The sequence below is a fragment of the Chiloscyllium punctatum genome, chromosome 38 (assembly GCF_047496795.1).
Source record: "Chiloscyllium punctatum isolate Juve2018m chromosome 38, sChiPun1.3, whole genome shotgun sequence".
Taxonomy (NCBI): Eukaryota; Metazoa; Chordata; class Chondrichthyes; order Orectolobiformes; family Hemiscylliidae; genus Chiloscyllium; species Chiloscyllium punctatum.
In genome coordinates this window covers 3,978,537-3,994,758 of record NC_092776.1, presented here as the reverse complement: position 1 = coordinate 3,994,758, position 16,222 = coordinate 3,978,537, and the positions used below count along the sequence as shown (strand labels likewise).

Sequence of the window (16,222 nt, the reverse complement as noted above, 5' to 3'; positions counted from 1 at the left end):
CAGGCAGCATCCGAGGAGCAGGAAAATCGATGTTTCAGGCAAAAACCTGATGAAGAGTTTTTGCCCAAAATGTCAATTTTCCTGCTCCTCGGATGCTGCCTGGCCTGCTGTGTTTTTCCAGCTACCCCATTACTCTGCTATCCACCCGACATATTCTCTATCGTACATTGGCTAAGGATAGAACATGGAACATAGAACATAGAACAATACAGCACAGAACAAGCCCTTCGGCCCACGATGTTGTGCCGAACTTCTATCCTAGATTAAGCACCCATCCATGTACCTATCCAAATGCCGCTTAAAGGTCGCCAATGAATCTGACTCTACCACTCCCACGGGCCGCGCATTCCATGCCCCCACCACTCTCTGGGTAAAGAACCCACCCCTGACATCTCCCCTATACCTTCCACCCTTTACCTTAAATTTATGTCCCCTTGTAACACTCTGTTGTACCCGGGGAAAAAGTTTCTGACTGTCTACTCTATCTATTCCTCTGATCATCTTATAAACCTCTATCAAGTCACCCCTCATTCTTCGCCGTTCCAACGAGAAAAGGCCGAGAACTCTCAACCTATCCTTGTGCGACCTACTCTCCATTCCAGGCAACACCCTGGTAAATCTTCTCTGCACCCTCTCCAAAGCTTCCACATCTTTCCTGAAGTGAGGCGACCAGAACTGCACACAGTACTCCAAATGTGGCCTAACCAAAGTCCTGTACAGCTGCAACATCACTTCACGACTCTTGAATTCAATTCCTCTGCTAATGAACGATAATACTCCATAGGCCTTCTTACAAACTCTATCCACCTGAGTGGCAACCTTCAAAGATCTATGTACATAGACCCCAAGATCCCTCTGTTCCTCCACCTGACCAAGAACCCTACCATTAACCCTGTATTCCGCATTCTTATTTGTTCTTCCAAAATGGACAACCTCACACTTGACAGGGTTGAACTCCATCTGCCACTCCTCAGCCCAGCTCTGCATCATATCTAAGTCCCTCTGCAGCCGACAACAGCCCTCCTCACTGTCCACAACTCCACCTATCTTTGTATCATCTGCAAATTTACTGACCCACCCTTCGACTCCCTCATCGAAGTCATTAATAAAAATTACAAACAGCAGAGGACCCAGAACTGATCCCTGCGGAACTCCACTTGTAACTGGACTCCATGCTGAATATTTACCATCTACCACCACTCTCTGACTTCGACCGGTTAGCCAGTTTTCTATCCAATTGGCCAAATTTCCCTCTATCCCATGCCTCCTGACTTTCCGCATAAGCCTACCATGGGGAACCTTATCAAATGCCTTACTAAAATCCATGTACACTACATCCACTGCTCTACTCTCATCCACATGCTTGGTCACCTCCTCGAAGAATTCAATAAGACTTGTAAGGCAAGACCTACCCTTCACAAATCCGTGCTGGCTGTCCCTAATCAAGCAGTGTCTTTCCAGATACTCGTAAATCCTATCCCTCAGTACCCTTTCCATTACTTTGCCTACCACAGAAGTAAGACTAACTGGCCTGTAATTCCCGGGGTTATCCCTATTCCCTTTTTTGAACAGGGGCACAACATTCGCTACTCTCCAGTCCCCTGGTACCACCCCCGTTGCCAGTGAAGACGAGAAGATCATTGCCAACGGTACTGCAATTTCCTCTCTTGCTTCCCACATAATCCTAGGATATATCCCGTCAGGCCCGGGGGACTTGTCTATCCTCAAGTTGTTCAAAATGTCCAACACATCTTCCTTCCTAACAGGTATCTCTTCTAGCTTATCCGTCCGTTTCACACTCTCCTCTTCAACAATACGGTCCCTCTCGTTCGTAAATACTGAAGAGAAGTACTTGTTCAAGACCTCTCCTATCTCTTCCGACTCAATACACAGTCTCCCACCACTGTCCTTGATCGGACCTACCCTCGTTCTCGTCATTCTCAGGTTTCTCACATACGCATAGAATGCCTTGGGGTTATCCTTGATCCTATCCGCCAAGGATTTTTCATGCCCTCTCTTAGCTCTCCTAATCCCTTTCTTCAGGTCCCTTCTGGCTATCCTGTATCCCTCCACTGCTCTGTCTGAACCTTGTTTCCTCAACTTTATGTAAGCCTCCTTCTTCCTCTTTACTAGACATTCAACCTCCCTCGTCAACCAAGGCTCCCTCACACGACCATTTCTTTCCTGCCTGATCGGTACATACATATCAAGGACACGTCGTATCTGCTCCTTGAAAAAGTTCCACATTTCCACCACATCCTTCCCTGACAGCCTATGCTCCCAACGTATGCTCCTCAAATCCTGTCTTACAGTATCGTAATTTCCCTTCCCCCAATTGTAAAAACTTCCTTGTTGTGCGCACCTATCTCTCTCCATAACCAAGGTGAAAGTCACAGAATTGTGGTCACCATCACCAAAATGTTCACCCACTAACAAGCCCACCACTTGTCCCGGTTCATTACCGAGTACCAAATCCAATATGGCCTCCCCTCTGGTTGGACAATCTACATACTGCGTTAGAAAAGCTTCCTGGACACACTGCACAAACACCGCCCCATCCAATCTACTTGATCTAAAGAGCTTCCAATCAATATTTGGGAAGTTGAAGTCGCCCATGACTACGACCCTGTGGCTTCTGCACCTTTCCAAAATCTGTTTCCCAATCTGTTTCTCCACATCTCTGCTGCTATTGGGGGGCCGATAGTAAACACCCAACAAGGTGACTGCACCTTTCCTATTTCTGACTTCAGCCCATACTACCTCCAGAGGCAGATCCCCCTCAAACTTCCTTTCTGCAGCCGTTATACCATTTCTAATTAGCAATGCCACCCCCCCCCCCCTCCTTTTTTACCACCCTCCCTAATCTTACTGAAACATCTGTAACCAGGAACCTCCAACAGCCATTCCTGTCCCTCATCTATCCATGTTTCTGTGATGGCCACAACATCGTAGTCCCAGGTACCGATCCACGCCTTAACTTCACCCACCTTATTTCTGATACTCCTTGCATTGAAGTATACGCACTTGAGCCCATCTCTGTGTCCGCAAGTAGTCCCTGTCAGTGCTACCTTCCCCTCAGCCTCCCTACAGTCTTGGACATCCTGACACACAGCTAGCTTACTTGCTGGACTACAAGTCCGGATCCCATCCCCCTGCCAAATTAGTTTAAACCCCCCCGAAGAGTGCTAGCAAACCTACCCCCCAGGATATTGGTGCCCTTCTGGTTCAGGTGCAACCCGTCCTGTTTATACAGGTCCCACCTTCCCCAGAATGCAGTCCAATTGTCCAAATATCTGAAGCCCTCCCTCCTACACCATCCTTGCAGCCACGTGTTCAACTGCACTCTCTCCCTATTCTTTGCCTCTCTGTCACGTGGCACCGGCAACAACCCAGAGATGACGACTCTGTCTGTCCTAGCTTTTAGCTTCCAGCCTAACTCCTTGAGCTCTTGAATGACCTCCCCACCCCTCTTCCTACCTATGTCGTTGGTGCCAATGTGTACCACGACTTCTGGCTGCACATCCTCCCCCTTAAGGATTTTGAAGACACGGTCCGAGATGTCTCGGACCTTAGCACCCGCGAGGCAACAAACCATCCGAGAGTCTCGCCCATGTCCACAGAACCGCCTGTCCATCCCTCTAACTAGAGAGTCCCCTATAACTAGCGCTCTCCTCTTCTCCCCCTTTCCCTTCTGAATCTCAGAGCCACAGACCCCTTCACTGCAGCTTACACCTGCAAGGCTGTCACCCCCAACAGTTTCCAAAGCTGTATACTTATTTTTTAGGGGAACGACCACAGGGGAACCCTGCACTGCCTGCTTCTTCCCCTTCCCACCTCTAACTGTTACCCAGTTACCTCTGTTCTCCGGCGTAACTATGTCCCTGTAGCTTCTATCGATCACCCTCTCAGCCTCTCGAATAATCCTCAGCTCATCCAGCTCCAGTTCCAGTTCCCTAACTCGTTCGGTGAGGATCAGGATCTGACTGCATTTCCTGCACACGAAGTCGGCAGGAGTATCGGTGGTCACCCCTACCTCAAACATCCTGCAGGAGGAACATTCCACCGCCTGCGCTGCCATGACTGTACACTGTCTCCAAAAACAAGAACACTGAGTCTTTAAAGTTAGGTTAGAGGAGGAGGGTGGGAGGGAGGCCCTACGAAAGTAGGACCTGGGGTCTAGAACACACCCACTCAAATACTAATCACTTGCCTTCCCGCCCAGCTATGCGCTCCAACCTCACTTCCGCTGCCCGGTACAGGTAAGTAATTTTGAAACAAACTGTCTTACCTTAGCTGTAGTCTCCCGGGTTCGTTTTTCCTCGGCCGCTGCTCCCACTCAAATGGTCTGCGTGTTTCTCCATAGGCCAGTTGTGGCCTGTAATCACCCAGTTAATGACACTTAAGGGCCCACTTCTGCCTCTGCCACCATAATACAGTTGGTGTTGGAATGTAAGCAGGGGTAAGCAAGCCACCTTTCAATGACCCCTGGTGAGAAAGCATCAGGGCGAGTGGCTTGACTCCTTTTGCAGTATGCCTTGTGCCTCCCCCGACCGGAAAACAATGCCTCCACCCGACCTCCAAAGCCTGAATACTTGCTCTAGCACAACCCCACCCGAGCTCTCCCTCCCCCAGGATACTGGATCCCTCCCAGTCCAAACATCCGAGCCCTGCCTTACTCTGGAATCCCTGCCAACTTCGCTTGTTCTAGCATTGCTGGGATTGCAGGGGCTACTGGCCAATCAGATTGGCTGGCAGCTCACGTGGAGAGGTATACCTTCCTTGGATGGGCAGAAGGTCTCACTGCTATAGGGCCACCTTTTGATTTTAATATTGATTACTGACTTTTCTAACAGGAGAGGTGAACAACATGACCCCTTGTCAAATTCACTGCACTAACTCTCTGCACCATCCAGGCCTGTGCTACCTGGAGGTAGATCTTAAGACTACGATCAGATGTCAAAATGATTGATCATATTTATAACACCAATGGCTAATTTGACTCTGAGTTCCTGACGGATGTGATTTCTTTAAAGGGCGAGCCTTGCATTATGGGGCAAATGCGAATATACCAGAGACGTCGCCCAGGAACGCAGTGCATTCTGGGAAAGAAGTACAATCGGGCTGTTACATCGGTGCCTTGTATCTGCACGGACTCTGACTTCGAGTGGTGAGTGGCCTTGATAACATTTAGCCGAGAAACATTATACCTGCAATCAAAGCTTCCTCTTACTACTTGCCCTATCTGTATCTTTCATTGGCCTCCAGCTCTGCACAACTCCAAGCGTACTCTGATGCAAATGAGTCTAGCCAAAACCATGATTTTATTTGGTAAAACTGGGCTGGGTGACAGGAATTCTTATCCATTCTGAGAGACAAATTGAAAAATCAACAGCAAATAGCACATAGTCTGCTGGTTTATATTAATTCTGATCCCCAGGCATTCAAGCCTATGAGGTTTATTGCCCAGCCCCTTGTGCCTTGGTAAGGTCTTGTTTGCAAAAAGCAGGAGGATTTTCAATGCACTCCTCTCAATTTCCCCTGTCTGTTGACAGAAGCTAGCCTTGTTTTTGAGCCAAACTCCACTCGTCATGAAGTCCTTGCATATGGGAGCAGGCCATTCAGCCCATTGAGTCCCCTCCAGCTCTTAGAAGGGCATCCCATCCCATCCTTGTAACCTCACATTTCCCAGTGCCAATCCACCTAACCTGCATATCTTTGGAATGTGGGAGGAAACCAGAGCACCCGAAGGAAACCCATGCAGACACAGGGAGAACTCCACACAGACTGTCACTCGAGGGTGGAATTGAACTCAGGTCCCTGATGCTAGGAGGGAGCAGTCCTAACCACTAAACCACCATGCCACCCATTGGCTTGGGAGGACCATTCGATTAGATTACATTACAGCGTGGAAACAGGCCCTTCGGCCCAACAAGTCCACACCGACCTGCCGAAGCACAACCCACCCACGCCCCTACATTTACCCCTTACCTAACACTACGGGCAATTGACCTGACCTGCACATCTTTGGACTGTGGGAGGAAACCGGAGCACCCGGAGGAAACCCACGCAGACACGGGGGAATGTGCAAACTCCACACAGTCAGTCACCTGAGGCGGGAATTGAACCCGGGTCTCTGGCGCTGTGAGGCAGCAGTGCTAACCACTGTGACACCGTGCTGTCCACACCATGGTGTGGGGTTTTGGAGCATTGCATCCACACAGTTTTTGATGTAAATTTACACTTGGCTTTTGTCTGTCTCTCAGTTGCTGAATTTGATCTTATAGTGTTAATCAGAATTAGTCAGATATTTATTTTCCAGTTTTGGTTCTGATTTTGCAAGATCACTGTTGGGACTATATTTGAAAAAAAAAGCAGTAAATTTACTGCAAGAAAAGCTCAGGAATAATAAACTGGAATTTGGCGCCAGGTCACCAATGCTCTAGAATTTCTTCAGTATTTCCAGAAATTAGAGATTTATTTGGGCACTTGGGTGAGAGCCCTGACAGAAAGTTCATAAGGACAAGAAAATAAATGGTTTAATTATTGTTTCATTTATTATAAATAGCTCTAAGGTGGAGAAAAGAAATTGATTGTGCAGGAGGTTAGCAGAATTATACATTTCTCAAGAATGCTTCTGACTGGAGTTGGCAAACTTCGTGATTACTCAAACTGGTTTCGGTTTCCAGTTTTTGTTCCAGAAAGTTCAGGAGGATGGATCAATGTTGTTCTTAGTTCTACTTAATATCAACTATTACTAACTCATGTACCGTATCCATACTTACACTGCCAATGCCCCTAGAATACTACAGAGAGATCTCAGGACCCACGTAGAGATTAAATAAACCTCTTAAGAGTCTTTGATGACCTTGCTATTTCAAAAATAACATTCTTATTGATAAAAACCTTATTTGTAACATTTAACTTCCTTGTACAAACAATTATTAGAATTCACGATTCCACTTAAAGAGTTTGTTTTCATGCGGAGCAGTCAATGAAATTGTAAATTGACAGGTACCCCCCTGTGATAATGGATGGCTATGAAATCACTCATAAAACACTGATCTTATATTTATAACCTTCAGACTTATGTGAACAATCATGGTGAAAGAGCAGGCTTTTTTTTTAGAAAACTACTAATTTCATTTTCAAATATTTAAAGGGCATGAGTTTTAAAAGCTTAATAGATCCCTTTAAGAGTGTTAGCGAGTTTTGAAAAGATTTGTACCTCAGGGTGAGGTTCTGGATGTAAGTTTGCTCACTGAATTGGAAGGTTTGTTTTAAGGTGTCTTTGACAGATGCTTTTTATGAGCTTATTCACGATTTATATAGTTTCATGTTTACTTTTAACAGTTGCAAAGGCCACTTTACCTCAACCAAAGGGTGACTTCTCTCTCCCAAAGGTATTGCAGGACGATAAACAAGAGGGTACCTTACTTTTTCAAAGACCTTTGGCAGCTCTATACAATCTCTGACCAGGTTGAAAGTGCACAGACATTTTTTCTGAGATTTACCTCTGGTATGAGGCAGATAGACTTGTCAATTCACACCAACCCAACTTCCACACCACCCTTAATCACCCCTGTGACAATGGTAAATGTTTGTTTGGGGGGTGTGGTGAAACTTCCAAATTCAGGCCCTCGTGCCATTTTTCTACAGATTAAGAGGTTTTCTGCCTCTGTGAAAATTCACCCATCCCCTCAGTAATCTCCTCCGGCTGTGTAGACCTCCAGTCATTCAGGATTGTTGTGCACGTCCACTGCCTTCATCCCATCAGGAACACTGGGGCCTTCCAGGCAAGAAGCTCTGGAATTCCTTTCCTAGACATCCCCATCCCTCATCCTCTCCCCCATTAAACATGGCCACCTCAGCCAAACCAAACATTCATTGCTTTCATAAGTCCTTCAACTCAATATTTTTTTTTAAACCAGCTGCATTCCTTTGAAGTTTCTAAAGACACATTCTTACATTAAAGGTTCTATATAAATGAAATTTGTTGTAGATTGATGGACGACAGAGCACAATGGAAAGACATGTTTGAGGTGTCAATGAGTTTAGCTAGATCCTATGTTTAAGGTTGACCTTTCATTGATATGAGAGAAAGGTAAGGTGACAAATGCATCAGAATGTGATTCAGTGTGAACAGTTAAATTGATTATTGTGTTACATATCAGTTTCAATGCCAACTGTTCCATACTTTTATATTCTTGGTGGAGGGAAGGCTGCAACCTTTGTAATGGAATTGGTGGGGCAATATGCAAATGTTTGAACATCAGAAATTGGAGCAAAATTAGGCTATTCGAGCCCTTGAGTCTGCCCCACTATTCACTAAGATGATCTGTCGGTATTTCAAATTTCACATTCTCATCATAACCCGATAACTTTTTGATTGTCCTGCTTCATGACAGACTCTCCATCTCTGTCTTAAAAATATTCAACAACTGCACCCCTCCACAGAATTCTATGGCAGAGAGTTCCAAAGTTGCACAAACCTCTGACAGAAATAAAACCCCCGAATCTGTGCTGAAAGGGTGATCCCAAATCTTACAACAGTGCAACAGACTCGGGGCTGGACTGACCCACAAGAGGAAACATCCTTTCAGTGTACACCTTGTCAAGACCACTAACAATCTTGTCCACTTCAACCAAGTCACCCCTCACTCTTCTACACTCCAGTGGGAATAAGCGAGCAAAGAATCACGGAATAATTGAATCCCCACAGTGCCGATTGAGGCCATTTGGCCCATCAAATCTGTACCAACCCTTGGACGAGCATCCCACCCAGTTCCTCAGCCCTGCCCCATCCTCATAACCCCACATATTACATGGCTAGTCCACTTAGCCTGCACATTCCTGGACACTTTGAGTAATTTAGCCCATCCACACTAACATGCACATCTTTCAATGTCCAATTTATCCTCAGAAGACAATCTACTCGTTTGGAGGATCAATCTTCTAAGCCTCTTCTGAATTGCCTCCAATGTGATTACATCTTCCTAAAGTAAGGAGATTAGAACTGTACACAGTATTTGAAATGTGGCCCCATTAATGCATTGTCTAGCAAAAGCATAAAATCCTTTTATGTTCAATGCCTTTTTTAATAAAGGAGAACATGCAATAACTTTGATTGCTTGGAGACAGTAAGGAAGGCTGATGCTGGAAGTCAGAATTGATAAAAAGTGGAGCTGAAAAGGTATAGCAGGTCAGGCAGCATCAGAGGAGCAGGAAAGTTGACATTTCGGGTCAGAACACTTCATCTGGTTCTGCTGAAACTTTCCTGCTGTACTTTTCCTGCTCCACTTTTTATCAACTTTTATTATGTAATCTACTTTCATCCTAATGTTTTATGACTTGTGTCAGAACACCTACATCTCTCTGCACCCTGGAATCCCACAGGCATTGTCCATTTAATTAACACTTTGCTTTTTCATTCTTCTTATCAAAGTGAACAATTTCTCATTTTCCAACAGTACAGTCCATTTGCCAGAGTTTTACCCATTTACTCAACCAATCGATCTATAGCCATCTGTAGCTTCCTTGTGTCTTCTTCGCAATATATTCTCCAAATGTTTTGGCGTGACATGAAAGTGTAGGGAACATCCTTTTTGCTTTTACCCTGCCTCGGCCTGTTAAAAGTGAAAAAGTTTCTCTGAGACACCCCCCTGCCCCAATTCATTTAAACTTTCATGAATATTCTCCTACCCACTCCAGTCTCGCTTTGTATGTCATCTGTGCCACCCCAAGAATAAAATTAAATGCCAAGTTGAAGCAAAATTCAAAAGTCAATAATCAAGATTATTAATTGTTGTCACCTGTTCCTCTGCCCAGAATAAGAGATGTGCTTTAGGTCAGTACCTGCTACCTGCAGACTGAGAGACTAATCTGAAATATCTTGACGGGGAGGTCACAACAGATACATGTTTAGTTTATGATTGTGCCTTATTTAAGTCAAATGGGTTGATAATTCCCTACAAACTGGACACTTTTACACTAAAATGAATCTATAAATGCTTAATAGAGAAAAGAAGAATGCAGTATATCCATAACTCAAGATTTTCAACAAGTATTTATTAAATTATCAGGATCATTCGACATTTAATTCTGCACATACACTATCCCTGAGGCTGCTTGCTCCATTATCTCTCAATAAGGCTCTTGAACTTCTTGTGTGCAGCTGCACATCTGCTCTCTCCACAAATGGTGCCAACCTACCTGACTGATTATTGTGTGTCTCTCCAGCATTTTCTACTTTTATTAGCTATCCTCCCATTCAAACTACAACTAAAAGTGAAGTTGCTGGAAAAACTCAGCAGGTCTGGCAGATTCCGTGCAGTGAAATCAGAGTTAATGTTTCAGGTCCAGTGACCCTTCCTTAGAACCATTCTGAGGAAAGGTCACTGTACCTGAAACGTTAACTCTGATTTCTCTCCACAGATGCTGCCAGACCTGCTGAGTTTTTTCAGCAACTTCACTTTTTGTTTCTGATTTAAAGCATCCACAATTCTTTTGTTTTTAATTTCCCATTCAACCTGTTTGTTAGTTTCAGAGGGGGTAAGGGATGACGGGATTTGTTTGTAGTTGTGGGAGATTGGGGAAGGAAGGGCGATGAGTTAGTTTCAATTTCTGTCCATGCAGATCACACAAAATCTGCGCCTGTGTGTCATTCAGATGGGATGTCAAACTGAGACCTCATTGACCTGCTCAGTTGGTTGTTAAGAATTCCCAGCTTCAAATTTGAAGACTAACGAGTGGTTCTTCCAGCAGCTTGGGTCAACATTGACCCCTCAATCAGAGTCTCACAAACACTGCTGTTTGTCAGAGCTGGTTGTGTTCCCAGTATTACAACTGGGATTGCAACCGGTTTTAAAACACCATGAGATATGCAGCAGGCATGAAAACTGTTATATAAGCGCAAGTCTTTCTTTTCATATCAGAGTCTTAGCCATTTACAGGTTGCAGGCGTTGTTGGGTAAGGATGGTCTGAAAGGATTAAGAGTGTCCAGGGGTCACTCACTCTGAGGGTGTTGTTTGAGAGAAAGTGAGAGAACAGCTTCTGGTATCAAGGGACTAAGACCCAAGGCCCAGGTTAGCCTTACCATCTCTATAACAATGTCTATCACATCAATGTCACTTTCACTTAGCTGTTAATGTGCAATTTCTATGTCTTGTTTGAAGCAAGGGCCTCTCTCAATAGAACAGCAAGTGACCTTCTGCTGCCATGCCAGAATGAGTGAGCTCTCTAGACCCCTTCCCCAAAAAAGGATGAGAACATCACACCTTCTCTGTGGAGTATGATTGAGCAGACATCCTCATACAACACAGTGCTCTGTGGTGAGGATTCCACAGGACCACAAGAAATAGCAACAGGAGTAGGCCATTCTGCCCCTCAAGCCTGTTCTGCCATTGGTGGTGGCATGGTGGCTCAGTGGTCAGCACACTTCCTCACAGCACCAGTGACGCAGGTTCGATTCCAGCCTCAGGCGACTCTCTGTGTGGAGTTTGCACATTCTCCCCATGTCCATATGGATTTCCTCCCACAATCCAAAGATGAGCAGGTTAGGTATACCGGCCATGCTAAATTGCCTATCGTGTCCATGGATGTGTAGGCTGGGTGGATTAACCATGGGAAATGCAGGGTTAGAGGGACAGGGTAGTGGATGGATCTGGATGGGAAGCTCTTCAGAAGGTCAGCATGGACTTGATGGGGCAAATGGCCTGCTTCCATACTGTAGGGATTCTTTAATTCAATAGGATCATGGCTGATCCAACATTGCTCACAGCCACTTTCCTGCCTTTTCCCCTTGATTCCCTCCTGATCAAGAATCAGTCTTTCATGACCTTCAATCCTTGGGCCACATGGTGGGTACCGATCCATTTCACTGTCTCATGATGAAACAGTGGAGTCTGAATATACCTCGAGATGCAACTTTAAGAATTCACCTCAAATAGACAGTCAGCAACAGGAAGACCTGAACATGCAAGAACCTGGAAAGAAAAACTTCATGGTAAGATTCACAAGGATCTACAGTCCGTGGTAAAACCATTTCAGATCTGGTAAGAGATACACAGTAGCAGGACAGAGTTCAGAACTTCCTCAGGTTGGAGTGTTAGACACTCCACTGCAGTTAGGACACAATGAGCCCTCATTCCTGATGAAGGGCTCTGGCCGAAATATCGATTTTTCCTGCTCCCTGGATGCTGCCTGACCTGCTGTGCTTTTCCAGCACCACACTCTTAACTCCACTGCAGTTACAAATGGCATCAGGTAACACTTGTCTGTGGGAGCCGTTATCAGTCAGGATTCAGCTGAGCAATGATTAGCCATCAGATGATCTGGCATAAAGTTAAGGTCATTGATAGGCAAGGGCAAACTGAGCTAGGAACTACAGGCTGGGAAAGCGCCAAGTGATGAGAGATATTTGCAGCTCAGTCTGAGTGTCATGTCTGCAGCACCTGGGTACCATGAGGTAAGAGAATTCAAAAGCCGCACATGCCAAGGTCACAGACCTGAGGATGTTGCAGGGGCTTATTAAAGTCATAAGAAGACATATTCAAAGTCTAAGCAGGGAATATCTAACAGAAGAAGAAAGTTAGAAAGTTTTATTGAGGCTTTAGAAAAGACAGGAAATTCATTATTAAAACCCCTGATAAAGGTGGAATGCATTTATTTAAGCTGGAGATAGCAGGAATTATTGAAAGGAAAACTATATAAAAAATTATTATTATCAGAGCCTCAGACAGTCACACTTAGCCAATAAAACCAGTCTTGAAATGGGAATAATTTATTAGGGCCTTCACGGGTGAGAATGTTCCATTTTGGGATTAGAATATTCAGGTGGCTACTTCTCACTGATGCATACTCGATGGACCCTTGGGTCCAGTGGACTTCTGTGACCCTGAAAAGCACAAAGCAGCAGCATAGCAATCACCAATAGATAAAAACCTTTTCAGCAAATGGATCCAAAGATCCAAGTTTGTGAAGAGCAGACATTAGAGCAGCGACTAAATCAATGTCCAGAAGTACAGAAGGAAGGTTGTGATAGATATCAGAGAAAGTGGCCTAATAAATAGTGATTTGTCAGGAAGTGATTAACGCCATGCGTTAGTATATTCAAAACTGTCAAATATATCACAAGTTATGAAGCAGGCATTGCAGCAATGTAACTGTTTTCTGTTTGTGCAGCTTAGCGAGCAGGTGGAGTTTCATGATTGTAGTCAGATAATGTCCTGGTCCCAGCTGATGGTAATATTGAACATGTCATATCTCAGAGTGAAACCTGCTTAATCGATCATGTGTTTAATTTGTGCAGTTGGTTACTCTGGTGGTTAATCTTTGAACATATTCACACTAGACTTTCAATGTTCTTTTAACGTAAGAACACAACTCTATTGTGCAAAACCGCAGAAACAAACACATCCATGTGAGTAAATCAATTTGTAAAGATCTAAACATAGAAAGCATAGATTCAAGCTTTTTTCACAATACATTTATACTTTTCCAATACTCAATCCCAGACAAATATCATTCTACTTTAGCTCTTTAATTTCTTACTAACTGGCTGATCCATGATGAAGGGTTTATGGCTGAAATGTTGACTCTCTTGATCCTCAGATGCTGCCTGAACTGCTGTGCTTTTCCAGTACCATACTTGTCAACTGTGATCTCCAGCATCTGCAGCCCTCACTTTCTCCCCCGGTTGTTTGTTCAATTATTTTTCTGTATGTCATTAACATTTAACACCACAGGCACTTGGCAAGGCACTATCTAATTCACATGCTTTCTTGACAATTATGCAATTCGGTTAAAACAATGACTGCTGATGCTGGAAACCAGATTCTGGATTAGTGGTGCTGGAAGAGCACAGCAGTTCAGGCAGCATCCAAGGAGCTTCGAAATCGACGTTTCAGGCAAAAGCCCTTCATCAGGAAGGGCTTTTGCCCGAAACGTTGTTTTCGCTGTTCCTCGGATGCTGCCTGAACTGCTGTGCTCTTCCAGCACCACTAATGCCGAATTATGTAATTAGGCCATTTTCCAAATGAATTCTGACCTCTTAAAAATGAATTTCCTTCACAGAAGTTAGAACAAAATCCATCTGTCTCTATTTTAATTAACCAAGTCCTAAATATATAAATTACCTACCTTTGTGACAATGATCCCTGACAGTGAATTCTCCTGAAGGGAAGGTACACATTGCACAATAAAAGCCAGAATGACCTATCAGCTGAGGAGTCTTATGTATTGGTTGGGATGACAGAGGAGGTGGTCGAGAGTCCTGCCCACTCAAATGGCCATGTGTGCTTTCGTTATTTTTAACTTAAGATGTTTTTATTAAGGGTACAAAGCATGAACATTATACTGTTCCCACAGGTCACAGAAAATGTTTGAGAAGCGCTTATCTACAAATTTTATCCCACGATAGTAACCCTAAAGTGGGTAAGCCCCAAACTATGTCTATATTGACAAAAATAAACAACTTGCATTTATATAGCATCTGTTATGATCTCAGGATGTCCAAAATGTTCTTCAGCCGATGACATGTATTTGGAGGGTAGACACCTTTGTCTTTTGGAAAGCATGGAATCAATTTGTGCACTGCAATTCCTTCAGACAAAATGAGATAATGACTTAGATAAACTGTTTCTGAGATGTTGTTTGAAGAATAAATAACCAGTGGAGCACAGAAATGTATCAATGTAGGTAAATGAGAGCTAAAAATAAAAATAAAAATAGAAAATGAGGTAAATGAGAACAGATGGAAGCAAGAAGGTAATCTGAACATAAAGACCACTTGTCAAATCCAAAAATGATGGTTGATGTGAAGAATGATAGTGTAGATAGTCATAGAGTCAAACAATGCAACAAAGACCCTTTGGCCCATCGAGTCTGCACTGGCAATAGCTACCACTAAGGGTGTGCGAATCCCAATTTCCTACACTTGTCCCATGTCCTTGAATGTTTGAAAATGTAACGTGAGAAGAGCTGAAAGAAGAAGGAAGGAAGTAATTCAAACCCACGGCCTTGACCACCTCAAGGGACAAGGACAGCAGATACGTGAGAACACCACCAGCTGCTCGCTTTCTCCAAACCACTCACCATCCTGGACTGGAACTATATCACAGCTCCTTCACTGTTACTGGGTGAAAATCCTGGAATTCCCTCTCCAACAGCTCTGTGGGCACCTGTGCATTGGACAGACTGCAGCAGAATTCTCACCACCACCTTGTCAGGAAGGACCCGAGAGAGAATTACCCAGCTGGTCGAATTGTAGTATTTCTGGATCTTTTATGTCCACCTGAGAGGGTCAACAGGGCCTCAGTTTAACACTTTATTCAAAAGACTGCATCTCAAATTATGTCACTTCCTCTCTGTACTTAATCAGATAGTCAGTGTATATATTGTGATTCTGGGGTAGGACTTAACCATCTGATTCTGAGGTTTGAGGTGATGCATCTGAGCTATGGCTGGGTCATATGAATGCTAACGCAGGTAATTCTTATGAAGTAAACTGGATTTATTGAACTGAGAGACAGCAATGCATCAGCAATCCTTTATTAACTCTGATATACAGAAAGTGCACGGAGCCTCCAGAACCTGGAATCTCATTTGACACCAGAAGGAATTGAAAGTGAATTTTCTGTACCCTTTCTGTCTTAACTACAAATCAACAGGGCTCTCATGTCCTGACACAAGTCCTGTTGTAAAGAATTGACTGCAACTCCAGGAACAAACAATTCACTGCTAAAGTTGTCTTCCTTGACAAGATGGGGTGGTGTTGGTTTTGGACCAGGGTGAACAAAGTCAGAAATGACATGACACCAGGTTATAGTCCAACAGGTTTATTTGAAATCACAGGCTTTCGGAGTGCTGCTCCTTCATCAGGCAAAGTGACTTCACCAAACAAAGCTTGTGACAAGGTCAGAACTGACCGCTAAAAGTAAGGCAGAATGTCATTTTGAAAACAATTAATACAATTTGTTCTGCTTAATTTACAATTTTATTATACCTAAATTTTGCCACATCTAAATATATATCAAAATATAATGATGTATAAACTAACAAAATGTAATAACATTTAATGTAATTATTATGTTATGATTTTAAAAATTAATTGAACCTGCAATTAAAACAGGAATGATTGCGAATATCTTTTGAACAAGCCATAGGTTGAGACTAAGAAAACCCACAACAAGCTATGCATCAGGACTCTATTAATTTTCAGTAAGA

At 43.9% G+C, this 16,222-nt stretch overlaps 1 protein-coding gene across 3 annotated transcripts in view; it reads left to right on the top strand.

Annotated features, from left to right (window-relative positions):
• LOC140463298 (VPS10 domain-containing receptor SorCS1-like) overlaps positions 1–16,222 on the top strand; it is a 1,204,408-nt gene that overhangs the window by 1,029,179 nt on the left and 159,007 nt on the right. For all 3 annotated transcript variants that reach the window (XM_072557066.1, XM_072557065.1, XM_072557064.1), the window contains exon 16: positions 5,034–5,167. In XM_072557066.1, the coding sequence (XP_072413167.1) occupies positions 5,034–5,167 (134 nt within the window). The remainder of the gene's footprint in view (positions 1–5,033; positions 5,168–16,222) is intronic.